A 20964-nucleotide genomic window follows, 5' to 3' on the forward strand; every position below is an offset into this window, starting at 1 on the left:
AGTAGTTGTGGCTTGTGGGCTCTAGAGCGCAGGCTCAGTAGTTGTGGCACACAGGCTTTGTTGCTCTGCAGCATGTGGGATCTTCCCGGACCAGGGCTTGAACCCGTGTCCCCTGCATTGGCAGGCAGATTCTTAACTAGTGCGCCACCAGGGAAGTCCCCCTACTTGTGTTTTTAAGGCACACCAACTCCTCTGTGTAAGGCTCTCTTTTAATAATGAATTATTTTAATTATTCTTACTACTCAAAAGAAATTTCCACCACTGCCCAGCCAACCACTCAACCCCAAGATGCTGAGAGTGGGGACAAGGACAGAGCCCAATTCATATCATGGATTCTGGTCCTTGGGGTCGCACTTGATCATGACTTTCAACCCCAGTCCCTTTTTGGATGTTTCAAAGGCTTCCAGAGCTTTCTCCAGAGGAAACCGATGGGTGACCAAGGGCTTTACATTCACAGACTTTGATGCAAGCATTGAAATCGCCATCGGCCATCTGGAAAAGATCACAAGCATCACACTCAACCTTCAGGAGGAAAGAGGGAGGTCCCCAAAACTACCCAGCACAAGATAAGTTTGGCTACATTTGTTTGTAGCTCTGTGGTTCTACAAGGTCACTTCTACAGGCCAACAATGGTGGAAAGGATCTTATGACTTATAATTCAGGAGTACAGAGTCTGTTCCCAAATGTCCCCTGCCCGTCTGCAATGTCTGCCATGAAGCCTAGAATTCCTTTGGCATGAAGGCATAAGGGATATGGAAGCCACTGTGAAAAGGCAGATAAGCCTTCAGTGGGGAAGCCCAGGATGATCCAATCATACCCTTTAGCAGCTTGGCTTGGCAGAGTTTACTGGAAAACTAGCACTCTGCTGAGGGAATGGTTACAGACTCTAAAGATGGGAGAAAGGGCCACTGGTGGGGAAGGTGGTCCTGGACAGAGTGCCCCAGCAGGGGAGAGGATGGACCCACAGAACATGAGGTGGGATTTATTAAGACCCTCTCACTTCCCAGGGTGGAACCTGGGGATCTGGAGTGAGAACCAAGGAACTTGAGTTCTTGCGGTTGTCCTGTTTCTCTCCTTCTTCCCTTTAAAGGGGGAAAATGGAGATCTGGCCACTTAAAGAAATGGAAAAGAGAGGGCCTAGGCAATGAGTGGCAGATATCCAAGAAGAGCATGTTTCAAAAATCCCCCTCCCTCCCTCTTTCCCTACAGCCCTGTCAGCTCTGCCCTCCCATTCTTTAACCACAAGTGAATGCTCTATCTTTGGATCCTTATTGTAACGCACGGCCGTCAGTGTGGCCCGGGAGTGCCCCTCATGAATAAACAGGCAGAGACTCTTGGTCCCAGAGGCCACGTAGGGCCTTCCCTGGACTTGCTGGCCACTCGCCACCCTGGCTCACCCAAAACATACTCACGTGTTGCAGTATCGAAACACACCCTTGATGTCCACCTCCCTGGTAGCTGCGTGCACTAGGGGCACACTGGTCATCTCAGAGCCCAGCCCCACAAGCACCAGTGTCCCACCAGATTGAGTGGCCTGAAGAAGAGGTAAGAACAAGAAAACCAAGAAGATGAGAAAATGCAGACCCCACTCACAGTAGCACTGTTGCCATACAAACAGGTACGTAACCAAAAATTTCAGAGAGTATGACTCTTTCTATACTGCTGGACTCTTCAGCATGTTAACCGAACTCAACAGAGCAGCAGAGTAAACAATGTCTCCTTTAAAGATCCTGAAATAATACACTTACCAGCAGAGGCACAGTGGGAGCATCTTCTGCTGTCCACAACATCCCAGGAAACAGCAAAGGTTCTCCAGAGAGCAATGAGAATCTCCCCTACAACCAACGCTGACCCTTCAGCAGCCACTGAGCATCTTTCAAAGGTTTACTAATTCAGGGGGCATCTCTGGTGGTGCAGTGGTTAAGAATCCGCCTGCCAATGCAGGGGACACGGGTTGGAGCCCTGGTCCGGGAAGATCCCACATGCCGCGGAGCAACTAAGCCCGTGTGCCACAACTACTGAGCCTGTGCTCTAGAGCCTGTGAGCCACAACTACTGAGCCCAAGTGCCACAGCAACTGAAGCCCACGTGCCTAGAGCCCGTGCTCCGCAACAAGAGAAGCCACCACAATGAGAAGCCCGCGCACCGCAACGAAGAGTAGCCCCCGCTCGCCGCAACCAGAGAGAAGCGTGCATGAGGCAACAAAGATGCAACACAGCAAAAATAAAATAAATGAAATTTTAAAAAAATAATAATTAAGAAAAAAAAAAAAGCTTTACTAATTCAGTACCAGATGTTGGTGTCAGCCACTTCCTCCTCCAGAGTGCTCCCCACAAGACAGAGTGTCAAACCTCTAAGGGACCACCTTCTTGGTAAAAAAAAAAAAACTACCAAGTACTATACCAATGGGGAGGGCTATAGGACTTCTGTGGTTTAAAAACTGCCTTATATGTGCAGGCTAGCAATTAGAAATTTTTGTTCCAGAGACATTTACCCAATGGCATCAGTCATAATGGATTCATCAGTTTCCTCTTTGAGTGGGCAGAGAGCAAAATTTTCCCTGACAATCTCCACATAACTTCACATGAGTGCTAGGCCTGCTTCAGAGATTTTGGGGGGTCATTGTGCTCAACGCTGTGAGGGACAGAAAAATGGACAATTCATTCATGCTAAGTTTTCATTACAGTTAATAGCAGAAAGCACTTACTGGGACCATTCTAAGTGCTAAACAATGGAGCAGTAAGACAGCAAACATCACAGCTTCTACCTCCGAGGGGAAGGATACACCCTGGAGAGAGGCCTGTAGTGTGGAGGTGACTCCCAGCATTTGTACTTTTGAGCTCTGGGACCCTAGACGGTGCTCTCTCAGCCATGGGTTCCTCATGTGTGAGAATAGGACGATGCCTCCCCCTCAGCAGGGCTCTTAGGGGTGACAGTCACAGTGGCTGGCACTAGGATGGGCTCAACGTTTGGCACGTTTTCTGTTTTTATTGGCGCGCAGTCACTTACAAATCACCTGTGACATATAAACACTGTCAGTAAGGGGGAGGGTATCTCACAACTGAAAAACATTGCTGTCCTCATTGGAAAAGTGTTGGGGGAGGGGTTCAGAATCGTGAGGGAGCCACAGAATACACTGAGAAAATTTCCAGGAAAACTGTTGCCCATTCAGCACTTCCTCTCCACCTGGTAAGGAGGAAGAGGAACCTCTTCCGAACTGGTCATCCCAGGCTGCCAGGAGGCCAGTAGCTTACTGACCACAGGCAAAGGAAATCTCAGACCACTGTTTTGTTGTTGTGACTTCCACACCAAGGAGATGACATCAATTCTACCCTAAGCATTTGCTATGTCTCCTCACGAACATTATCTAGACATCACATGGCAGAAAGGTGACTCTCAGGTATGTCCATAAGGTGCCTCTGCCTAACCTGCCCCTTGGCAGAGTGACCTGCAGCATTCTACAGCACCTGTCATGCATGATGCTCCACTCCCCACTCTGGACAGGCACCAGCTTCAGGCTTCATAAGGCCCTTGGGTCACATTTATCTCCACGCCCACCTCAGGTAGCCTGGCAACTGGGCCCCCACCATCAACAGTTGGAGATATCAACTTGTTCTCAGATGCCCTCCAGGCAGGGCACAAGAGGAAGGAAGGACTTGCACTAGGAAGCCACGTCTTTTACTGCCTCTCTCTTGAGTGGGGGTCACTGACCTGCCGAAAACTTGAAGACAGTAGACGCACCTTACTGGTCAAGCCCTCAAGGTGTCTGGCACAAAGCCAGGCACGAGGCAGGAACCCAAGACCTGCCATGGGTCGAACATAGCTCCACTGATGACACACAGACCCATCGCCCTCTGGGTTTTGGTTTCTCTTTGCCCCTTCCCACATGGTGACCACTGACTGTCTCGGACAGTGGAGCAGAGAGCTGGCTGATTCCAGCTGGAACAAGGTTAGGGCAAAAGTGGCACCTGCTCCTGGCTTCTCCCGCTGCTTCCTTGGCCCCCAGTGCCATATGCATCTTGGTAGGAGGAGGGGAAGGCAGCTCTGCCTGGGTGTGCCAGGCTTGAGGGCCGTGCCACACAGCTCGAGGGATCAGGTTTTCCCAGAATGTCTTGTATGGTGGACAACGCCCTTGTGTGTGACTGGCTGTGACTCAGAAGGAAGGAAGGAAGAAGCATGTGCTGCTGTGGGAAAGCAGTTTGGGAGACAGGGCAGGAGTGCCCAGCAGTAGCAGCTACCGATGCTCTCCCCAGCCCAGCCCCTCCCACCCTAGCACTGGTTCCTTGTCCCCTCTGTCCCTTCCTCTCCGGAGGAGCCAGATGGAGTAAGGAAAGCCCAGGCACTGGAGCAGTGCGCTCAAGGCGAGTCACTGGGCCGCTCTCCTTGTAAAATGTGGAAAACGAGAACTCATTTTCAGGGCTATTATGCAGATTAGGCATCATGTTTATAAAGCACACAGCAGAGGACACGGCCCACAGTAGAGCTCGGAATCTAGCTCTTATTCTTTTCTTCCTTCTTTTCCTCATACTTTGATTTGTCAATTCTATTCCTCCCTGCCCCTCCCCCTCCAACATGCCATAAATTACTGGTTGGTTGCTGAGGGGTAAATCAGGTATTGGCAGCTTATCTGTTCCTAGTTCTGGGAAAGGACAGTAGTACACAGCTGTGACCCTGAAATATCATGTCACCTTTGTGACTAACCGAATTAACAACTGTTAGTTTGGATCAAAGACTACAGTTTTCCTCAATAAAACAAGATAGGGATTTCCCAAACTCAACTAAGGCATGGTTCCTTGTTCCTCCTGTTGATTTTTTTTTTACCAAGAGCACTATTTTCATGATCACAGATGTGATCATAGCAGCAATCCCATCCTAAAGGTATGGGTCACTTAACATCTTTCAAGGCCCATGTATATCTGTTACCTAGTTTGAACTTCACAGTAACCCAATGAAGATGTTAGGGAAATGTCACTACCTCCACAAGAGAGATAAGAAAGCAGTTAACAAGGAATTACCTGGTGGGGGCAGGGGTGGTCAACACAGCAAATCAGTGGAGAAGCTTGATCCTAGGAATCCTACTTGGTTCACTGCCCTGCACTGATTCCCTGAAGCTGCCTACCAGCTTAGCTACCCTTATTCCACTCACGTATATGCCCGCCTGGATGGAGGTCTCCACCCCTGTGCACTCGATGGTAACTTCTGGCTTGCACCCCAGCAGGCCTTCCACTTTATTGGCAATTTCCTGAGGGCTCTCGTTGGAGATCTGGAGGAGGAAATCAGCTCCAACTTCCTTGGCTTTAGACAACCGAGAGGCTGACAGATCTAAAGTTGAACAAAAGTTTCTTTCAAACTGAGAAACTGGATGGTGGATTAGGGAGAACAAAAGAAGGTGCAGATTCCAATGGCAAGGAAGCTCTGGTGTAGTGATGGTGTCACTGAGCCCAACACACATACTCTCTAAACACACCCTCACACACAATCTCTTAGATAACTTCTCAAACATCCACATCCTTCTACATTCCCATACACCCCCATACATACCACACAGCTCTACACAGCTACACACATACCCTCTCACCTTCTCACACAAAACACGCAATGACACCCTTCTGCATCCCCACTCCCCTCAAATATCCACAACACCCCATACAGCACACAACTCTACACGCTCACCCACACACTATCACATATAACCGTTCCTCACACATACTCTCTCAGATACATTATACACACACACATTCTCTCTCACAGATGCCTTCTCCACACACACACACCCTTCTATACCCCACACGCTTCCATACATACCACGCTGCTCCATACACACACACCCACATGTCCTGTCAGAGAACCCCTCCTCACACACACATGAGTACATGTCTCTCACTCATACCACACACCTCACACATAAACATCCTCTTATACATCACATACCCCACTAACTCCACATCACACACACACACGCACACACACCCTCTGAGCTTGGTCAAACAAACCAAGGGCTGAAACTCTTCTTAGGACCAAGTGGGCAGTATAAGCATCTGAGGTCCACATATAAAGAGCCAGGTCCTCTTCTCTGCAGCAGCCACCCTCTCCCAGGAGCTTCAAAAGAGTCTCCTCCTCAGCCCTGACCTGGTCATCTCCTGGTGGGCTTTTCAACCCTGGAACCCAGAAGAAAAGAGCAGGAGCCTCTTTAGAAACCCACTACTCCAGGAAGGGAACAGGTCTCATGCCCCTGCTCCAAAACTGTAGGCCCAGCTGCATCCATGCCAAGGAGATTTAAAAAGAAGAAAACCTTACCAGTCACCACCACTTGAGATGCACCCATTGCTTTGGCCACGAGCAAACTGACCAGTCCAATTGGCCCTAAATAAAGCAGGAAATAGGAGACATTTGTGAAATATTAAACACCAGCTCTCCCCCTTGTCTAGGCCATGGACAGGAACTGTATCTTTTGAGTACCTCTAGCATCTATCCCAGTGCCTAACATATAGTGAGACCTTAACACCTGTTTGTTGAATGCATGAGTAAATGAGTGCATGAGGGATTGTCCTCTACCTGGAATCTGCTCCCAGTGCTGGGCTCCTGTTCTCTCTTTGACCCCCTACCTTCTTAGAACCCATCATGCCTCCCCAAGGTGAGACGTATCCTTTCAGGTGCGCTCTGAGGACCACCTTGGAGGGTGTCCTAGGTTGACCCAGCTGCTCAGGCAGCTCCAGGATGTTCAGGTGCCTGAGAATCAGCTCAAAGACCACCTGCTTCCCCACTTTATAGGCACACTAGATGGTTTTAACACAAAAACCAGACCACAAATAAGGCTATGCAGAATATCTTTGAGGATTTGCTTTTCGGACACTCCCCTTGAGAATAATTTAGTGAGTTCTCCCAGAAAGCAAAACACTGAGAAATACCTGATATAACCAACAAAGGGGTGATTAGTAAAGTAAACTACAGAAGGATACTACACAGCTATTAAAAATTATGTCATCTAACTCTTTTATCTAATGACATAGAAAAATGTTCACAATATATTAATTTTTTAAAAGAGTAGGTAAAATGAAGCATATTCAGGATGATCTCATGAATTAAACAAACAAAACCAAAAACCAAACTGAAATATTCTACACCAAAATGTTAACAGTGGTTCTCTCAGGCTGATGGGTGATGGGGCTATCAGTGAATTTTTGTGTGTGTGCACGTGCGTGCAGGTGTGGTATGTATGTGGTATGTATGACTTAACTTCATTTTTTATGGCAAAAAAGTATTACTTATGCAGAGTTTTTTAAAAAAAAATCTGTCACGTGAATCCTACAGTCTGCTGGCTCATTGAGGCAAGCCTGTTCTACACCCATCACCCTGCTTAGGAAGCCCTGTAGTCACTTATTTGGTCCTGACAAAGAAAATCAGTCACAAAGTGTATGAGGATTAACTCAAAATGGATTAATGACTTGAATATAAGACCTGAAACCATAAAACTCCTAGAAGAAAACATAGGCAGTAAGCTCCTTGACATCAGTCTTGAGTGTTGGGATTTGACACCAAAAGCAAAGGCAATAAAAGCAAAAATAAACAAGTGGGACTGTATCAAACTAAAAAGCTTCTGCACAGCAAAGGAAACATCAACAAAATGAAAAAGGCAACATGTTGAGTAGGAGAAAAATATTTGTAAATCATATATTTGATATGGGTTAATATCCAAAAATATATATAAGAACTTGCACAACTCAATAGCAAAAAAGCAATCTGATTGAAAAATGAGCAGAGGATATGACTAGACAGTTCTCCAAAGAATACATACAGATGGCCAAAATAAACATGAAAGGATGCTCAACATCACTAATCAAGAGAAATGTAAATCAATACCACAAAGAGATATCACTGTACACCTGTTAGCATGGCTATTATCAAAAAGACAACAAGTAACAAGTATTGGTGAGGATGCAGAGAAAAGGAAACCCCTATGCCCTGTTGGTGGGAATGTAAATTGGTGCAGACACTGCGGAAAACAGTGTGGAGATTCCTCAAAAATGATCCAGCAATTCTACTTCTACTCAGAAATGGAATTTTATCCAAAGAAAACAAAAACTTACTCAAAATGTTATCTCCACCCCCATATTCACTGCAGCATTATTTACAATAGCCCAGACATGGAAGCCACCTAAGTGTTCATCAATGGATGAATAGGCAAAGAAAATGTGGTGTGTGTGTGTGTGTGTGTGTGTGTGTGTGTGTGTGTGTTATATCTGTGTGTGTGTATTATATCTGTGTGTGTGTATGTATGTATGTGTGTGTGTGTGTGTGTATATATATATATAATATTCCATAGATATCAAGAATAGATATGGAGCTGAGCTCATAGATATGGAGAATAGATTGATTGCCAGAGGTGGTGGTGGCAGCAGTGAAATGGATGAAGAGGGTCAAAAGGTACAAACTTCCATTTATAAAATAAATAAGTCCTGGTTATCTAATGTACAGCATGGTGACTGTTATGTTAATGTTACGTTAATACTGTATTGCATATATGAAAGTTGCTAAGAGAATAGATCTTAAAAGTTCTTATCATAAGAAAAAAAATTTTATAACTGTGTGGTGACAGATGTTAACTAGACTTATTGTGGTGATCATTTCGCAATATATACAAACATCAAATCATTATGTTGTACACCTGAAACTAATATAATGTTATACATCAGTTATACCTCAATAAAAAAATAAAAGTGTATGAGGAATACCAGATCACACCCACAAAGAGTGGAGTGTGCTGTTTGGGTCACCAGAAGCAGTTAGAAGCCTAGATGATTCAGTCTGAGGCTACTAGGCTTGTTCAAGCAACTGGAGGCAGGGGAGGAAGAAGGCAGCTAGCTGCAAGCCAATGTGGGCAGAGTGCTGACTCACGGTGGGCTGGACCCCACTCCTTCTGCTGGTCATAAGCATGGGCCGCCTCATTCTGGAAGGACCAGGAGACCAGTTCTCTAGGATGATTTGAAAGTTCCAAAAGTTGCTCTTCCCTTTACTACCAAAAATATTTCCCTTGTTTCCTGTCAAGGGTTGAAAAATAATCCCAAATTGCATTCTTTAAGTGAACAAAAGGGTTATGTTGCCTAGGAAGTAACATTGGTTACTACCATGCCTGCATATATTTATTTAGCAAAGTGCGTGTCATTGAAGGAATGGGACACTGTGATCCTCCCTAACCCGGAAAGATTCTAGGACCAATTTCAGCCCTTGGAGGGGGAATGAAATGGGCAGAGGGATCCCCACATTCCCCTTTAATGAACTCATAACCAGGGTGTCATCTGTTTCTTACCAGCTCCGCACACAAAGACCCTGTGCCCCAGGGTGACTCCAGCTCGCCGGCAGGCATGGATCCCCACAGACAGTGGCTCGATCAGGGCCCCTTCCTCAAAGGTGACATTGTCAGGAAGTCTGAGGAGTCATTCAACACACTTAAGTTAGTCCCTCTGGGTTAACAACAATAACAATAGCTAATATTTATTGAGCTTTAATTTATGTGCTGGGCAAGGTGCTAAGTAATTTACATACACTCACTCATGTAAATCCTCAGAATAGTTCTGTGGTAGATATTATTATTCCCATTTTACAGACGAGGAAACCAAGCCTTGGAGGATTAAATGACTTGCTCCAAAAATTCAAAACCAGTGAGTATTGAGAGGCTTAAAGGGTTTGAACTGGAAGCCAGATATGTCTGATTCCAGAGCCCATATCATACTGCTCCCCTCTGAAAATGCTATCCAAGATAAAGCGTGGTCTGGCTGTCATTCATAACTGAAAAGTTCATTTCACAAGGGTTTAACTTAACACCATTCCAGCATTTCATCTGCTTCTCAGACTTATAACCTTTCTGGTTTCGTTTTAGCAAACAATCCAGACTATCAGCAGCTTTGCAAAACAGTGATTAGAAGCTGACTTCACTCTGTACGTTGTCTCCCATATTACACGCTCCAGAAGAACCACATCTGATAGCAGCAGCTGCCTGGCTGTCCCTGGATTGGTTAAGCAGATTAAATGCTGTGTCACCTTTGCCACTGGGTTCTTGGTTTTCACTTCCCTGTCCACTGGCACCTTGACCCCCTTAACAATCCCACTGATGAAGACAGCAAATATTTGCATAATGCTTTACAGATTTAGAGAGCTTTCTCCTCCATATCTCATTTAATCCTCACCATGACCTTGTCAGGCAGGAAGGGCAGGCTTTGTTGTTGTTGGTTTTTTTTTTTTTGGCCACAAGGCTTGCAGAATCATAGTTCCCAGACCAGGGGTTGAACCCTGGCCCTTGGCAGTGAAAGCCCAGAGTCCTAACCACTGGACCACCAGGGAATTCCCGGGCAGGCTTTGTTTTTACCTTTATTCTACAGAAGCAGAACCGAAGCTGTAGACATTAAGAGACTTGCCCAAGGTTACAAGGCTAGTGAGCAGAAGAGCAAGACTTAAACCCAGATCTCCTGATTCCATACCCTCTGCCTGTCCCGCATCGGCTGCCTCTCGGTACAAGCAGCTCCGTAGTTAATATCTAACTTCTGCTAGCTCCTCACTGCCCAGTATTTATTCAGCGCACCCACAACCTCCACACGCAAGAATGTGAAAACCCTCAAGTTCCAAAAAGAGAAAAAAGCGGCAGCCAAACCATGTGCCCATCCCCATGATCCTTCTGTCCCTGATCCTCCACAGAATAAATAACAAGGCCTGCATTCGGCCTGACTGGTGCCCACCACCCCTTTTTTCTCCCCTCCCCTCTGCTTCTCTCACATCATTTCCCACACGCCAATCCACTCTCTTGCTCTGACTGTTTTCATCATCCCTTCTACCCACCAAACCTATCCCATCAATTCCAAATAAGGGGGAAAAGTTTGAAGTGAAATAATGAAGATTCCCAAACTCTCTCCAGGACCCCCAGTCACACACACTCTCTCCGACAGTCCTGCCTCTTCACATTTGGGCCTCCCCCAAAGCTGGTTCTGGGGCTAAACTGAGGGTGGCCTGTGGTCAGGAACTGTGTACTCCTCTCATCTTCTGCTCTGACTTCCTTTTGGAATAAGAATACCAAGGAGAAATGGGATTGGGGATGGTGATGAGAGAGGATTGTTACGTGGGAGATTATTCCACTGATTAGGCAGATGCTGCTTTATCACACATGCAGCCGTAGCCAGAGTCCTGGGGTCCAGCCCTTTTGCCACTGACCTGGGGAGAGTTCCTGGGTCCTCCTTCCCCAACCTTGTTCAGTGGAGGTTGAGGGAAAGGGGATGAGTTTCTTCCCGGCCCTAACTGTTCATGATTTTATAAACACCAGAAAATGACAAACCAACTTGGTGGTTTTCACAATGGGATTCAGGAAATAGGAAAAAGGGTTAAAGAATGATCGAGAAGCCAAGGGGGAAGCAGGAAGACAGAAAGAAAATAAGGTGGGTCGGAAAATAAAGAAGGTGTGGCAGTGTACAAATCCGCACAAAGAGAAACCAGAGAGAAGGGTGTAGATCCAGGGCTGGGCTGGGGACATAGATACAAAGTACCCCGGGAAGAAGAGGAAAGGTAGGGGTCGCATGTCCCCTAGAGGCCTTCCACAGCCCTCCCCTTGACATTGCCAACCAGAACACTTCCTCCCGCACCATTCCTTGCAGACCACTTGCGCCCCCGCCCCCCCCCACCCCGATTCCCAGTGCAAGGCTCCTTTTCAGGCCTATCCCTGTAACATCCCCCAGATACAAGGTCATAGCTACAACACATCATGGCACTGTTTACTGAGCTCCTCTTATGTGCCAGGCCTCGTGTTGAGTACTTGATATGCTTTTCCCACTGAATCCCATCACTAATTCTATGCATTTCATCATGGCGATGCTATTATTTCCATTGCACAGGAGATTGAGGTTACAAAGTTTAAGTGCCTTGCTCAAGGTCACACAGTTGGCAAATGGGAGAGACCAGTGGTTAGTCTCAAGCTTTACCACCATGCTCTTCAGCCTTCCACGAAACACTTGTTTGGCACTTTGACTTGGAAAGGACCCAGAAGAAGTGGGCAGATTCAGGAACCACTTGCTCAAAGGTGGACTTTGCGCAGGTAACCTGCTCTCTCCTAGAGTGCTGACTTAAACTCATCACGAGGTCCCTGGCCTGTGACTCCTCTCAAGGCTTCCAGTAGGCACTAGAAAACTCAGATCTGTCAGACTGCCCCTGTGACTGGCACCTGGACTTCAAAAGACAAGCCCCATCCTGGCCAAAAGAGTCACTGCCGGGGCCAGGCTGGGGTAGGAGGAAAATGTGCCTGGTCAGTTCAGAAGGAAAGCAGCATCCCAGAGCTCCATGGGCTGGGGCCCTTGCAGAAGTTATAGCACTCTGCTTCTGCCAGACACAACTTCCCCAAATCACTTTGAGAGTTGAGGTAGGGTAATGAGCACAGGGCAGGAGCTTGAGAATCACAGCCACCCCAGCTTGACTCCTGGCTCTGTTCTGTGTTCAAGCCAATTAGCCAGTTAGCCTTCTCCTGCCTCTGCTGACTCTCACACAACACTGCAATACTGGTGCCCACCTCGCCATTACAGTTACGAAAGTTAAATAAGGCATGCAAAGCACTTATTAGCACAAGGCCAGGCACGTAATAACAATAATTGTGGGGACATCCCTGGTGGCACAGTGGTTAGGAATCCATCTGCCAATGCAGGGGACATGGGTTCGAGCCCTGGTCTGGGAAGATCCCACATGCCACAGAACAACTAAGTCCATGAGCCACAACTACTGAGCCTGTGTGCCACAACTACTGAAGCCCACACACCTAGAGCCAGTGCTCCGCAACAAGAGAAGCCACCGCAATGAGAAGCCCATGCACTGCAACGAAGAGTGGCTCCCGCTCGCCGCAACTAGAGAAAGCCCACGCACAGCAACGAAGACCCAACGCAACCAAAAATAAATAAAAAAACAAACAATAATTGTGACTTTATGTGCATTGCCTTATTTAATCTCCAAGTGATTAAAAGAGACTGAAGCAGAAGAAGGTTAAGTCATTTCCTCAAAGTCACTCACTAGGAGGGAGTGGATCCAGGGTCCCAAAGCTCATGTCTTGGCTCCACGCCACAGTAAACCCTAGTTGTTGCCAAGGTCTCTACTGTTACAAGATCTCTTGCTCGTGGCTGCAGTGGAAACCAATAATGGAGGACAACCACAATAAATTATCTCCAAGATGGCTGGAGAGGAGTGAGTGATTTCAGCCATGATTTTCTATTATTGCTCTAGGTGAGGGAAAGTTAGACTGAAAGACTAAAACCAAGCACTGTGAGTCGGTCTTAGCCCTAGTCAGGCTACCCTCCCTCAGTGCCTCCAAGAAGGGCAGGCCTGCCAAGGGATGCCTCATGTCTAGAATTATGAGCTAAAAAGAATGAAGAAACCACTATAGGAAACTAGAAGAAAGAGCACCAAACAAACATTGGAGAAGAGGTCCCAGGTGGCACAGCTGGGCCATGGGCACTAACTTGTAGCAGAAGTTAGCATTGTGCTTGTAGAACCGGCAGAGGTTCCCGTCATCAGGGGGCGTGGCACAGAAGAAGATGGTTGGTGACAGATTGTATCGGCCAATCTTGCAGAATTCATCAGCTTCTCGGGGAGCACCAGGCTCGATGGCAACACGATCACCTGGGGGGGAAAAAAAAAACACAGGCAGGGGCAGAGATGCTGTGAAGAGACACGTGCTCATGGACAGATGCCAGCAGGGGAATCTGGCTGAATGAGCCTCCCTCCCCGCTGGGGACCCAGGGTACTCCAGGCAAGCCCAGCCCATTAGTGCTTCCAAAGGAAATACCAAATGCAGCACATACACTCTGGAAGAAAATGACCAGTCCAACTCTCCACAGGCTGGTTTGGCCTGTCTGCTCTTTTATTGGCTCATGGAACAAGCCAACTTGCCCCTCCAGCTCCACAGAGCCACCTCCCAGCTTGGGAAACACACAACCAGTCCCATCAAGCCAGGTTTAGTTCCCATTTCAAATTGCTGCGAAAGAGGTGGCTAGTGTGTGGAATTTGCAGGCATGTTTTTCTTCACCTGTTTTGATAATATGCTGAAGGGAGTCATAATGATGGCATGTTTTATGTTCAGTCTCCTAGACAATAACTGATTCCTGGTTAGCAGAACCACTAAGGCAAATGACCCACAGAGGCCTCGGACTCTGGTACAGCAGAGTAACATTCAGGCTTGTGAATGGCCAGCTCTATTGTACTTCTATTCTGTGTCTCCCTACGCCCACTTGGAAACCCAGCTTTAGAATGGCTCTTCCATCTTCTTAGTACGAAAATTTTCAAACGTGCAGCAAAGTTGAAAGAACTGTATGGTGAACACCCAGATGTTCTCAACTTGGTTTCTTCAATTAACATTTAGCTACAAATTAATCTGAAACTTAACCTTCAAGGTAGCTGGGACAATATGCTTGTACAAGTGATTGCTCCCCTTTGCTTTTATCATCAGTGAACCTCCTTAATCCCCTTCCAGCCTGATTCACTTATCTTGTTATGAGAATAATGTGCAACTTTGTGGCTGAAGACTTGCAAAGAATGAAGATAACGGGAACTTTTATTCTCAAAATAGTGACATATTACCTGCAGCCACAGATTCAATATCACCCCTGAGAATAAAGATCCTTGGTACGTAAAAAAAAAAAAAAAATTTAGCTACATTCACTTTGTCACATATCCATCCCATCTATCCATCTCTCTTCCATCCGTCAATTCATCTTCTTTTCTAATGCATTTCAAAGTAGGTTGCACACATGGGTACACATCACTCAGCTTCCTATCATTATACTTCAGCTTGCATATCACTAACTAGAGTTCAATACTTGTTTATGGTTCCTTATTAAGGTAAAATTTAGATGCTGACAAAATGCACAAATATTAAGTAGATCATTAGATGAAGCTGATAAAGGCATTCACCTGTGTAATGTAAACTCCCATCAAGACAAAGAACATTAACACTACCTCAGAAATTTCATTCCTTCAAGTCCCTTCCCAGCCAATCCCCACCCCCGCCCCCAGAGGGTGTACTAACAGAGTTAGGGCCCACTTGTGCCTGAGGACTGTGTTAGGAGCCTGAGAAGAACCTGTGAGAGGTCTGCCCTTCACCAAGCAGAGACATGTTAAGCTATTTTTGTAAGTCTTTTGTGTTAAAACGACTTACCGGATAGTGTAGTCCTGGTATGTAGTAAGTACACATTAAAAGTACCAGTAGTGATGGTGATTGTAGTAGTAGTAATATATAGTAGCATTAATAACAATTTTTATTGAATTTATCATTATTATAATTATCTGAGCTGGTACTATCACAGAGGAAATTCAAACAATAAGATAAAAAGGCAGGAGGATGTGACCAAGATGGTAGAGTAAGAAGAACCTGAGCTCACCTTCTCCCATAGGCACACCAAAATTACATTTACAGAGCAACTATCAATGAGAACTAGCAGAACAGATTTTCTACAACTAAAGATATGAAGAAGGAACTACAACAGATGGGTAGGAGTGGCAGAGATACAGTATAGTCAAGACCCACACCTCTGGGTAGGCAACCCACAAACAGGAGAATAATTACAAATGCAGAGGTTCTCCTCCAAGAGAATCGAAGGTCAGAGCCCCACATCGGGCTCCCCAGCCCAGGGGTCCTACACTGGGAAGATGAATCCCCAAAACATCTGCTTTGAAGGCCAACAAGACTTTTGTACAAGAGAGCCAGAGGGGGCTGTAGGAAACAGAGACTTCACTATTAAAGGGTACTCACAAAATCTCACACACTGAGACCCAGCACAGAGTCAGTAATTTGAAAGGCAGCTGGGTCAGAACCACTTGCTAATCTTGGAGAGCTTCCCAGAGAGGCAGGAGGTAACTGGGACTCCTTCTGGGAGCATAGATGGTGGCGGCAGCAATTTGCGGCAGCCTGTTCTACCACAAGAACACTGGTGCTAACAAGTGCCATTTTGGAGTTCTCCGTCTTGCTTATTAGTGCAAAGGGCTTACGTGCCCACCAGTCAGTCAGAACCAGTCCCAGGACCCCACAGGCTGCACAGCCAGCCATGCCAGGACTCAGCCTCAGCTACCAGTGGCCGGCAGCCTCGACACAAAGCAGGGCATGGCCGCCAACTAGGCCAGGGACCAGACCCACCAACCCACAGTAGTCAGCATGCCACAACAGAAGGCCCCATGCAGCCCACATAGGTGACACCCCTCTGGTGACCAGAGGGAGTGTGCTGCTGGCCCCATAGTACATCTCTTTCATCAGTCTAATTCTCTAAGATTGGGAAATGAAACTGATCTAACTGATGTATAGGAATAAAAACAGAATCAGGCAAAATGAGGCGGTAGAAGAGTATGTTCTAAACAAAGGAACAAGATAAAACCTCAGAAGAACTAAGTGAAGTGGAGATAAGCGTCTACCCAATAAAGAGTTAGTTCAAGGTAATGATCATAAAGTTGCTCAGTGAACTTGGGAGATGAATGGATGAACACAGTGAGAAGTTTAACAAAGAGTTAGAAAATATAAAGAAGAACCAAACAGAGCTGAAGAATACAATAACTGAAATTAAAAAAAAATACACTAGAGGGGCTTCCCTGGTGGCGCAGGAATTTATAAATAAATAAATTAAAAAAAAAAAAAAAGGATAGAGCCAAAAAAAAACTTAAAAAAAAAATACACTAGAGACTCTGGTGGGGCTAATGGCGGACTCTGGGAGGGCTCACATCAAGGAGTACTTTCCAGAACTTCTGCTGCCAGTGTCCTTGTCCCCGTGGTGAGCCATAGCCACCCCCTGCCTCTGCAGGAGACTCTCAAACACTAGCAGGGTAATATGGAAAATCAAAAACTGTGCTGTACCCCTACAATCGTCCCTTGAACTCCCTCCCAAATTTCCTTATAATAGTTTTAGAAGATTTGCCTTTCTGAATAAAGTTATTTACTACTCCATCTGACTTTTATTTTCATGTAGGATATGAGGTGGAAGTATACATCATTGAGTTGAGACTTTTCTTATTTTTCATATAAGAATCAAATGCTAGAAACTTCCCCCAGACACTACTTTAGTCACATCCCACAACTGTCATTGTTTTTTTTGTTTTTTTGTTTTTTTAATTAATTTATTTATTTTTGGCTGTGTTGGGTCTTCGTTTCTGTGCGAGGGCTCTCTCCAGTTGCGGCAAGCGGGGGCCACTCTTCATCGCGGTGCGCGGGCCTCTCACTATTGCAGTGTCTCTTGTTGCGGAGCACAGGCTCCAGACGCGCAGGCTCAGTAGTTGTGGCTCACGGGCCTAGTTGCTCCGTGGCATGTGGGATCTTCCCAGACCAGGGCTCGAACCCGTGTACCCTGCATTGGCAGGCAGATTCTCAACCACTGCGCCACCAGGGAAGCCCCATTGTTTTTTTATTACCTTTAATTTCAAAAAAATTTCTTTTAGTTTCCTTAGTGACTTCTTCTTAGACATGTGGTTTACCTAGATGAGTGTCATTTAATTTCCACATATTTGGGAGTTTTCCAGATATCCTTCTGTTATTGATTTCTAGTTTAATTCCATTATGATCAGAAAATGTATTTTGTATGACTTAAATTCTTCTAAATTTGTTGAGGTTTTATTTCCCAAAACGTGTTCTATCATGGTGAATGTTCTATGTGTACTTGAAAAAAAATGTGTATTCTGCTGCTTTTAGGTGGTATGTTCTAAAAATGGCAATTAGGTCAAGTTGACTTTAGTGTTATTCAGGTGTTCCGTATCCTTTCTGATTTTTCCATCTTCCTGTTTTATCAGTTTTTTAGAGAGGAATACTGAAGTATCCAACTATAAATTTAGACGTGTCTACTTCTCCTTTCATTCTGTAAGTCTTTCCTTGGTATATTTTGAAGTTTTACTGTTAGGTACATCAATATAGAATTATCATGTCTTTCTGGTGAATTTTTGTAACACTTCTCTTTATCCCTTGTAATATTCTTTGTTCTGAATTGTATGTTTTATGATATTAATATAGTCACTCTGGCTTTCTCTAGAGTAGTGTGTGCATGCTAACATTTTGTATATTTTTATTTGTAATCTATTTAAATATTTATGTTTTAAAATGGGTTCCTTATAGACAGCATTTTTTAATATGATCTGACAATGTTGAAACAGAGCAGGACCCTACTATGGTCCTTCCCCCCATGTCCTCAGCCTGCCTTTTGTCTGTGGAAAAACTTTAGCCAAAGAATAAGTTTGATCAGAGAAGTGAGAAAATACAGAAACAAAGGAAAACAGTCAAAGGAGAACAAATAATAATAATTTAGTCATTAAGCATACTCAAGGACCTTTAGTTCCTTCTCAAGGGCTATAGATAATATTCTGAGCCATATCCTGTGAGCTGTCTTATAGATCCTGAAACCCCCTTCCAGGTGGAAAAAATTAACTACGTGATGACCAGACTGAAGCCATGACATAAGCTGCCACAACTCCAAGAACTGGCTTCAAGGAAATGGGAACAAACCAACCCTGGAACTGAAGACTAAATGTACTTAAATCAAGATGACCCTGATCAGACCACCTCATGATTAGTTTCAAGAAGACTGTCAGAGCTGACTGTGCTGCTTTTGCATGTAGCCCCCTCCCTCTGTCTATAAAAGCTGTAGCCAACTGATCGTCAGAGGGAGGAGTCGGCCTCCTCCCTCTGACGATCAGGACAGGCGCCTGCCCCTCCCTCCCGCTCCTGTTGCTGGCATCCAAAATAAAGCAAGCTTTCCTTTCCACCAAAAACAAAACAAAACAAAACAAAAAAACACTAGACGTAATCAACAGATTAGATGATACAGAAGAATGGATCAGTGAGCTGGAAGACAGAGTAGTAGAAGAAAAAAAAATTCTTTAAAACAAGGATAGTCTGGGACTTTCCAGGTGGCGCAGTGGTTAAGAATCTGCCTGCCAATGCAGGGGACACAGGTTTGAGCCCTGGTCCGGGAAGATCCCACGTGCCGTGGAGCAACTAAGCCCGTGCGCCACAGCTACTGAGCCTGTGCTCTAGAGTGCACGGGCCACAACTACTGAGCCCACGTGCCTAGAGTCCATGCTCTGCAACAAGAGAAGCCACCGCGATGAGAAGCCCGCGCACTGCAACGAAGAGTAGCCCCCACTCGCCGCAACTAGAGAAAGCCCTTGTGCATCAACGAAGACCCAACTCAGCCAAAAATAAATAAATAAATAAATAAATTTATTTAAAAAAAAAAAACAAGGATAGTTTAAGAGATCTCTGGAACATCAAGCATACTAACATTCACATTATAAAGGTTCTAGAAAAAGGAGAGAGAAAAAGGCAGAGAACTTATTTGAATAAATGATAGCTGAAAACTTCCCTAACCTGGGAAAGGAAACAGATATGCAGGCCCAGAAAGTACAGACTCTCAAACAAGATCAACCCAAAGCAAAAATTAAAGAGAAAAGGAACTAGTGACACACAAGGGAACTCCTATGAAACTATCAGCTAGCTGACTTTTCAGCAGAAACTCTGCAGACCAGAGAGGAGTGGCATGATATATTGAAAGTAATGAAAGGGAAAAATCTACAACCAGGAATAAGAATATTCTACCTGGCAAGACTATCATTCAGATTTGAAGCAGAGATCAAGAGTCTTCCAAACAAGCAAAAGCTAGAAGAGTTCAGCACTACTAAAATGGCTTTACAAGAAATGTTAAAGGGACTTCATTAAGTGGAAAATAAAACCACAACTAGAAATTTGAAAATTATTAAAGGAAAAATGTCATTGTTAAAGGCAAATATACAGTAAAGATAGTAGATCAATCACTCATAAAGATAGGAGGAAGGTTAAAAGACAAAAGTAGTAAAATCATCTATATCCATAATGAGAAGTTAAGGGATACACAAAACAAAAATATGTAAAATATGATGTTGAAAACATTGAACATTGGATTGGAGGAGTAAAAATGCAGGATTATTAAAATGCATTTAAACTTAAGAGATCAGCAACTTAAAATAATCACGTGTATATATATATATAGGTTTTTATGTATATAAGTATCTATGTATATCCTGATATCTGGTCTCCTCAACTAAACTGAAGCATCCAGGGATCATATCTTCTCAATTTTCTATATCCCCCAAAGCACTGGGCACAAGGCTGGACCCATTGTAGATGCTGATTAAGCACTTGTTATAACTTAAATTTAGAGAAGCCCACTTCCTATTATGACTTATATTTAGAGACCTTGTCCCACAGGTAAGAACCAATCAGTGGCTGTTGGAAGCTATGAACCTTCCACTTTGGGATAACCCTGCAAAACTTCAGGGGCTTTCTCGACTTCACTGATGATAAATGGAGGGCCTGACCTGACATTCCCAAATGAGACACATGTCTAGCTTCTTCAGAGCTAGTGGATCCGTCACCATGCAGCCAGGCTCAGAGAGCCTTATAACACAGGATGGAACCTCCTGAGAACTCCCTCCTTCCCCCAAATAATCCATCATCTCCAGGCTATTCAGTGGCCTCATCAGGAAAGGAAGGTTAAAGCCAACAGCTGGCTATTCTAAGACAGCTTGGATTTAATCCATTTAGTTGGGGAACATCACAATCTGCCACAGCTGAGAATTCCTCCCTGAATTAAGCAAATCTAGAAAAATATTGGTGGTTTCCCAGTCATCCAATAAGGTCAATGCTGCACAGAAGGCCCTGGTTCTTAGCGTGTAGAGGCATTCTGTGGTTCCTGTGGCTGGAACGTTTTTCCCCTCCCCTTTACTTGGCTTATTTCTTACTTGCCTTCAGGTGTTGAACTAACTGTCCTTCCTCAGACAAGCCAGGGGTCTGGAGGGTAGTATACACTGATCGCACCCTGTATTCTCCTCTGCTGCCCTCAACACAATTTTGATTAATTTACTGTCTGTCCCAGCTGCCTTCTCCTGCAGAACATAAGATCCATGTGTGTAGGAACTGAGACTGTCTTGTTCATTGCTGTATCCC

The 20964-nt window shown here is 45.1% G+C and overlaps 1 protein-coding gene across 1 annotated transcript in view; it reads right to left on the bottom strand.

Moving 5' to 3' along the window:
* Positions 1–203: 203 nt before the first annotated feature.
* SORD (sorbitol dehydrogenase) overlaps positions 204–20964 on the bottom strand; it is a 35497-nt gene continuing 14736 nt past the window's right edge. The window contains exons 4-9 of the mRNA XM_036844740.1: positions 13478–13637; positions 9307–9425; positions 6297–6362; positions 5146–5321; positions 1413–1534; positions 204–492 (exon numbers count right to left, since the gene is read on the bottom strand). Of these exons, the coding sequence (XP_036700635.1) occupies positions 327–492; positions 1413–1534; positions 5146–5321; positions 6297–6362; positions 9307–9425; positions 13478–13637 (809 nt within the window). The 3' untranslated portion in view covers positions 204–326. The remainder of the gene's footprint in view (positions 493–1412; positions 1535–5145; positions 5322–6296; positions 6363–9306; positions 9426–13477; positions 13638–20964) is intronic.

Source organism: Balaenoptera musculus, chromosome 2 (assembly GCF_009873245.2).
Source record: "Balaenoptera musculus isolate JJ_BM4_2016_0621 chromosome 2, mBalMus1.pri.v3, whole genome shotgun sequence".
Lineage (NCBI taxonomy): Eukaryota > Metazoa > Chordata > Mammalia > Artiodactyla > Balaenopteridae > Balaenoptera > Balaenoptera musculus.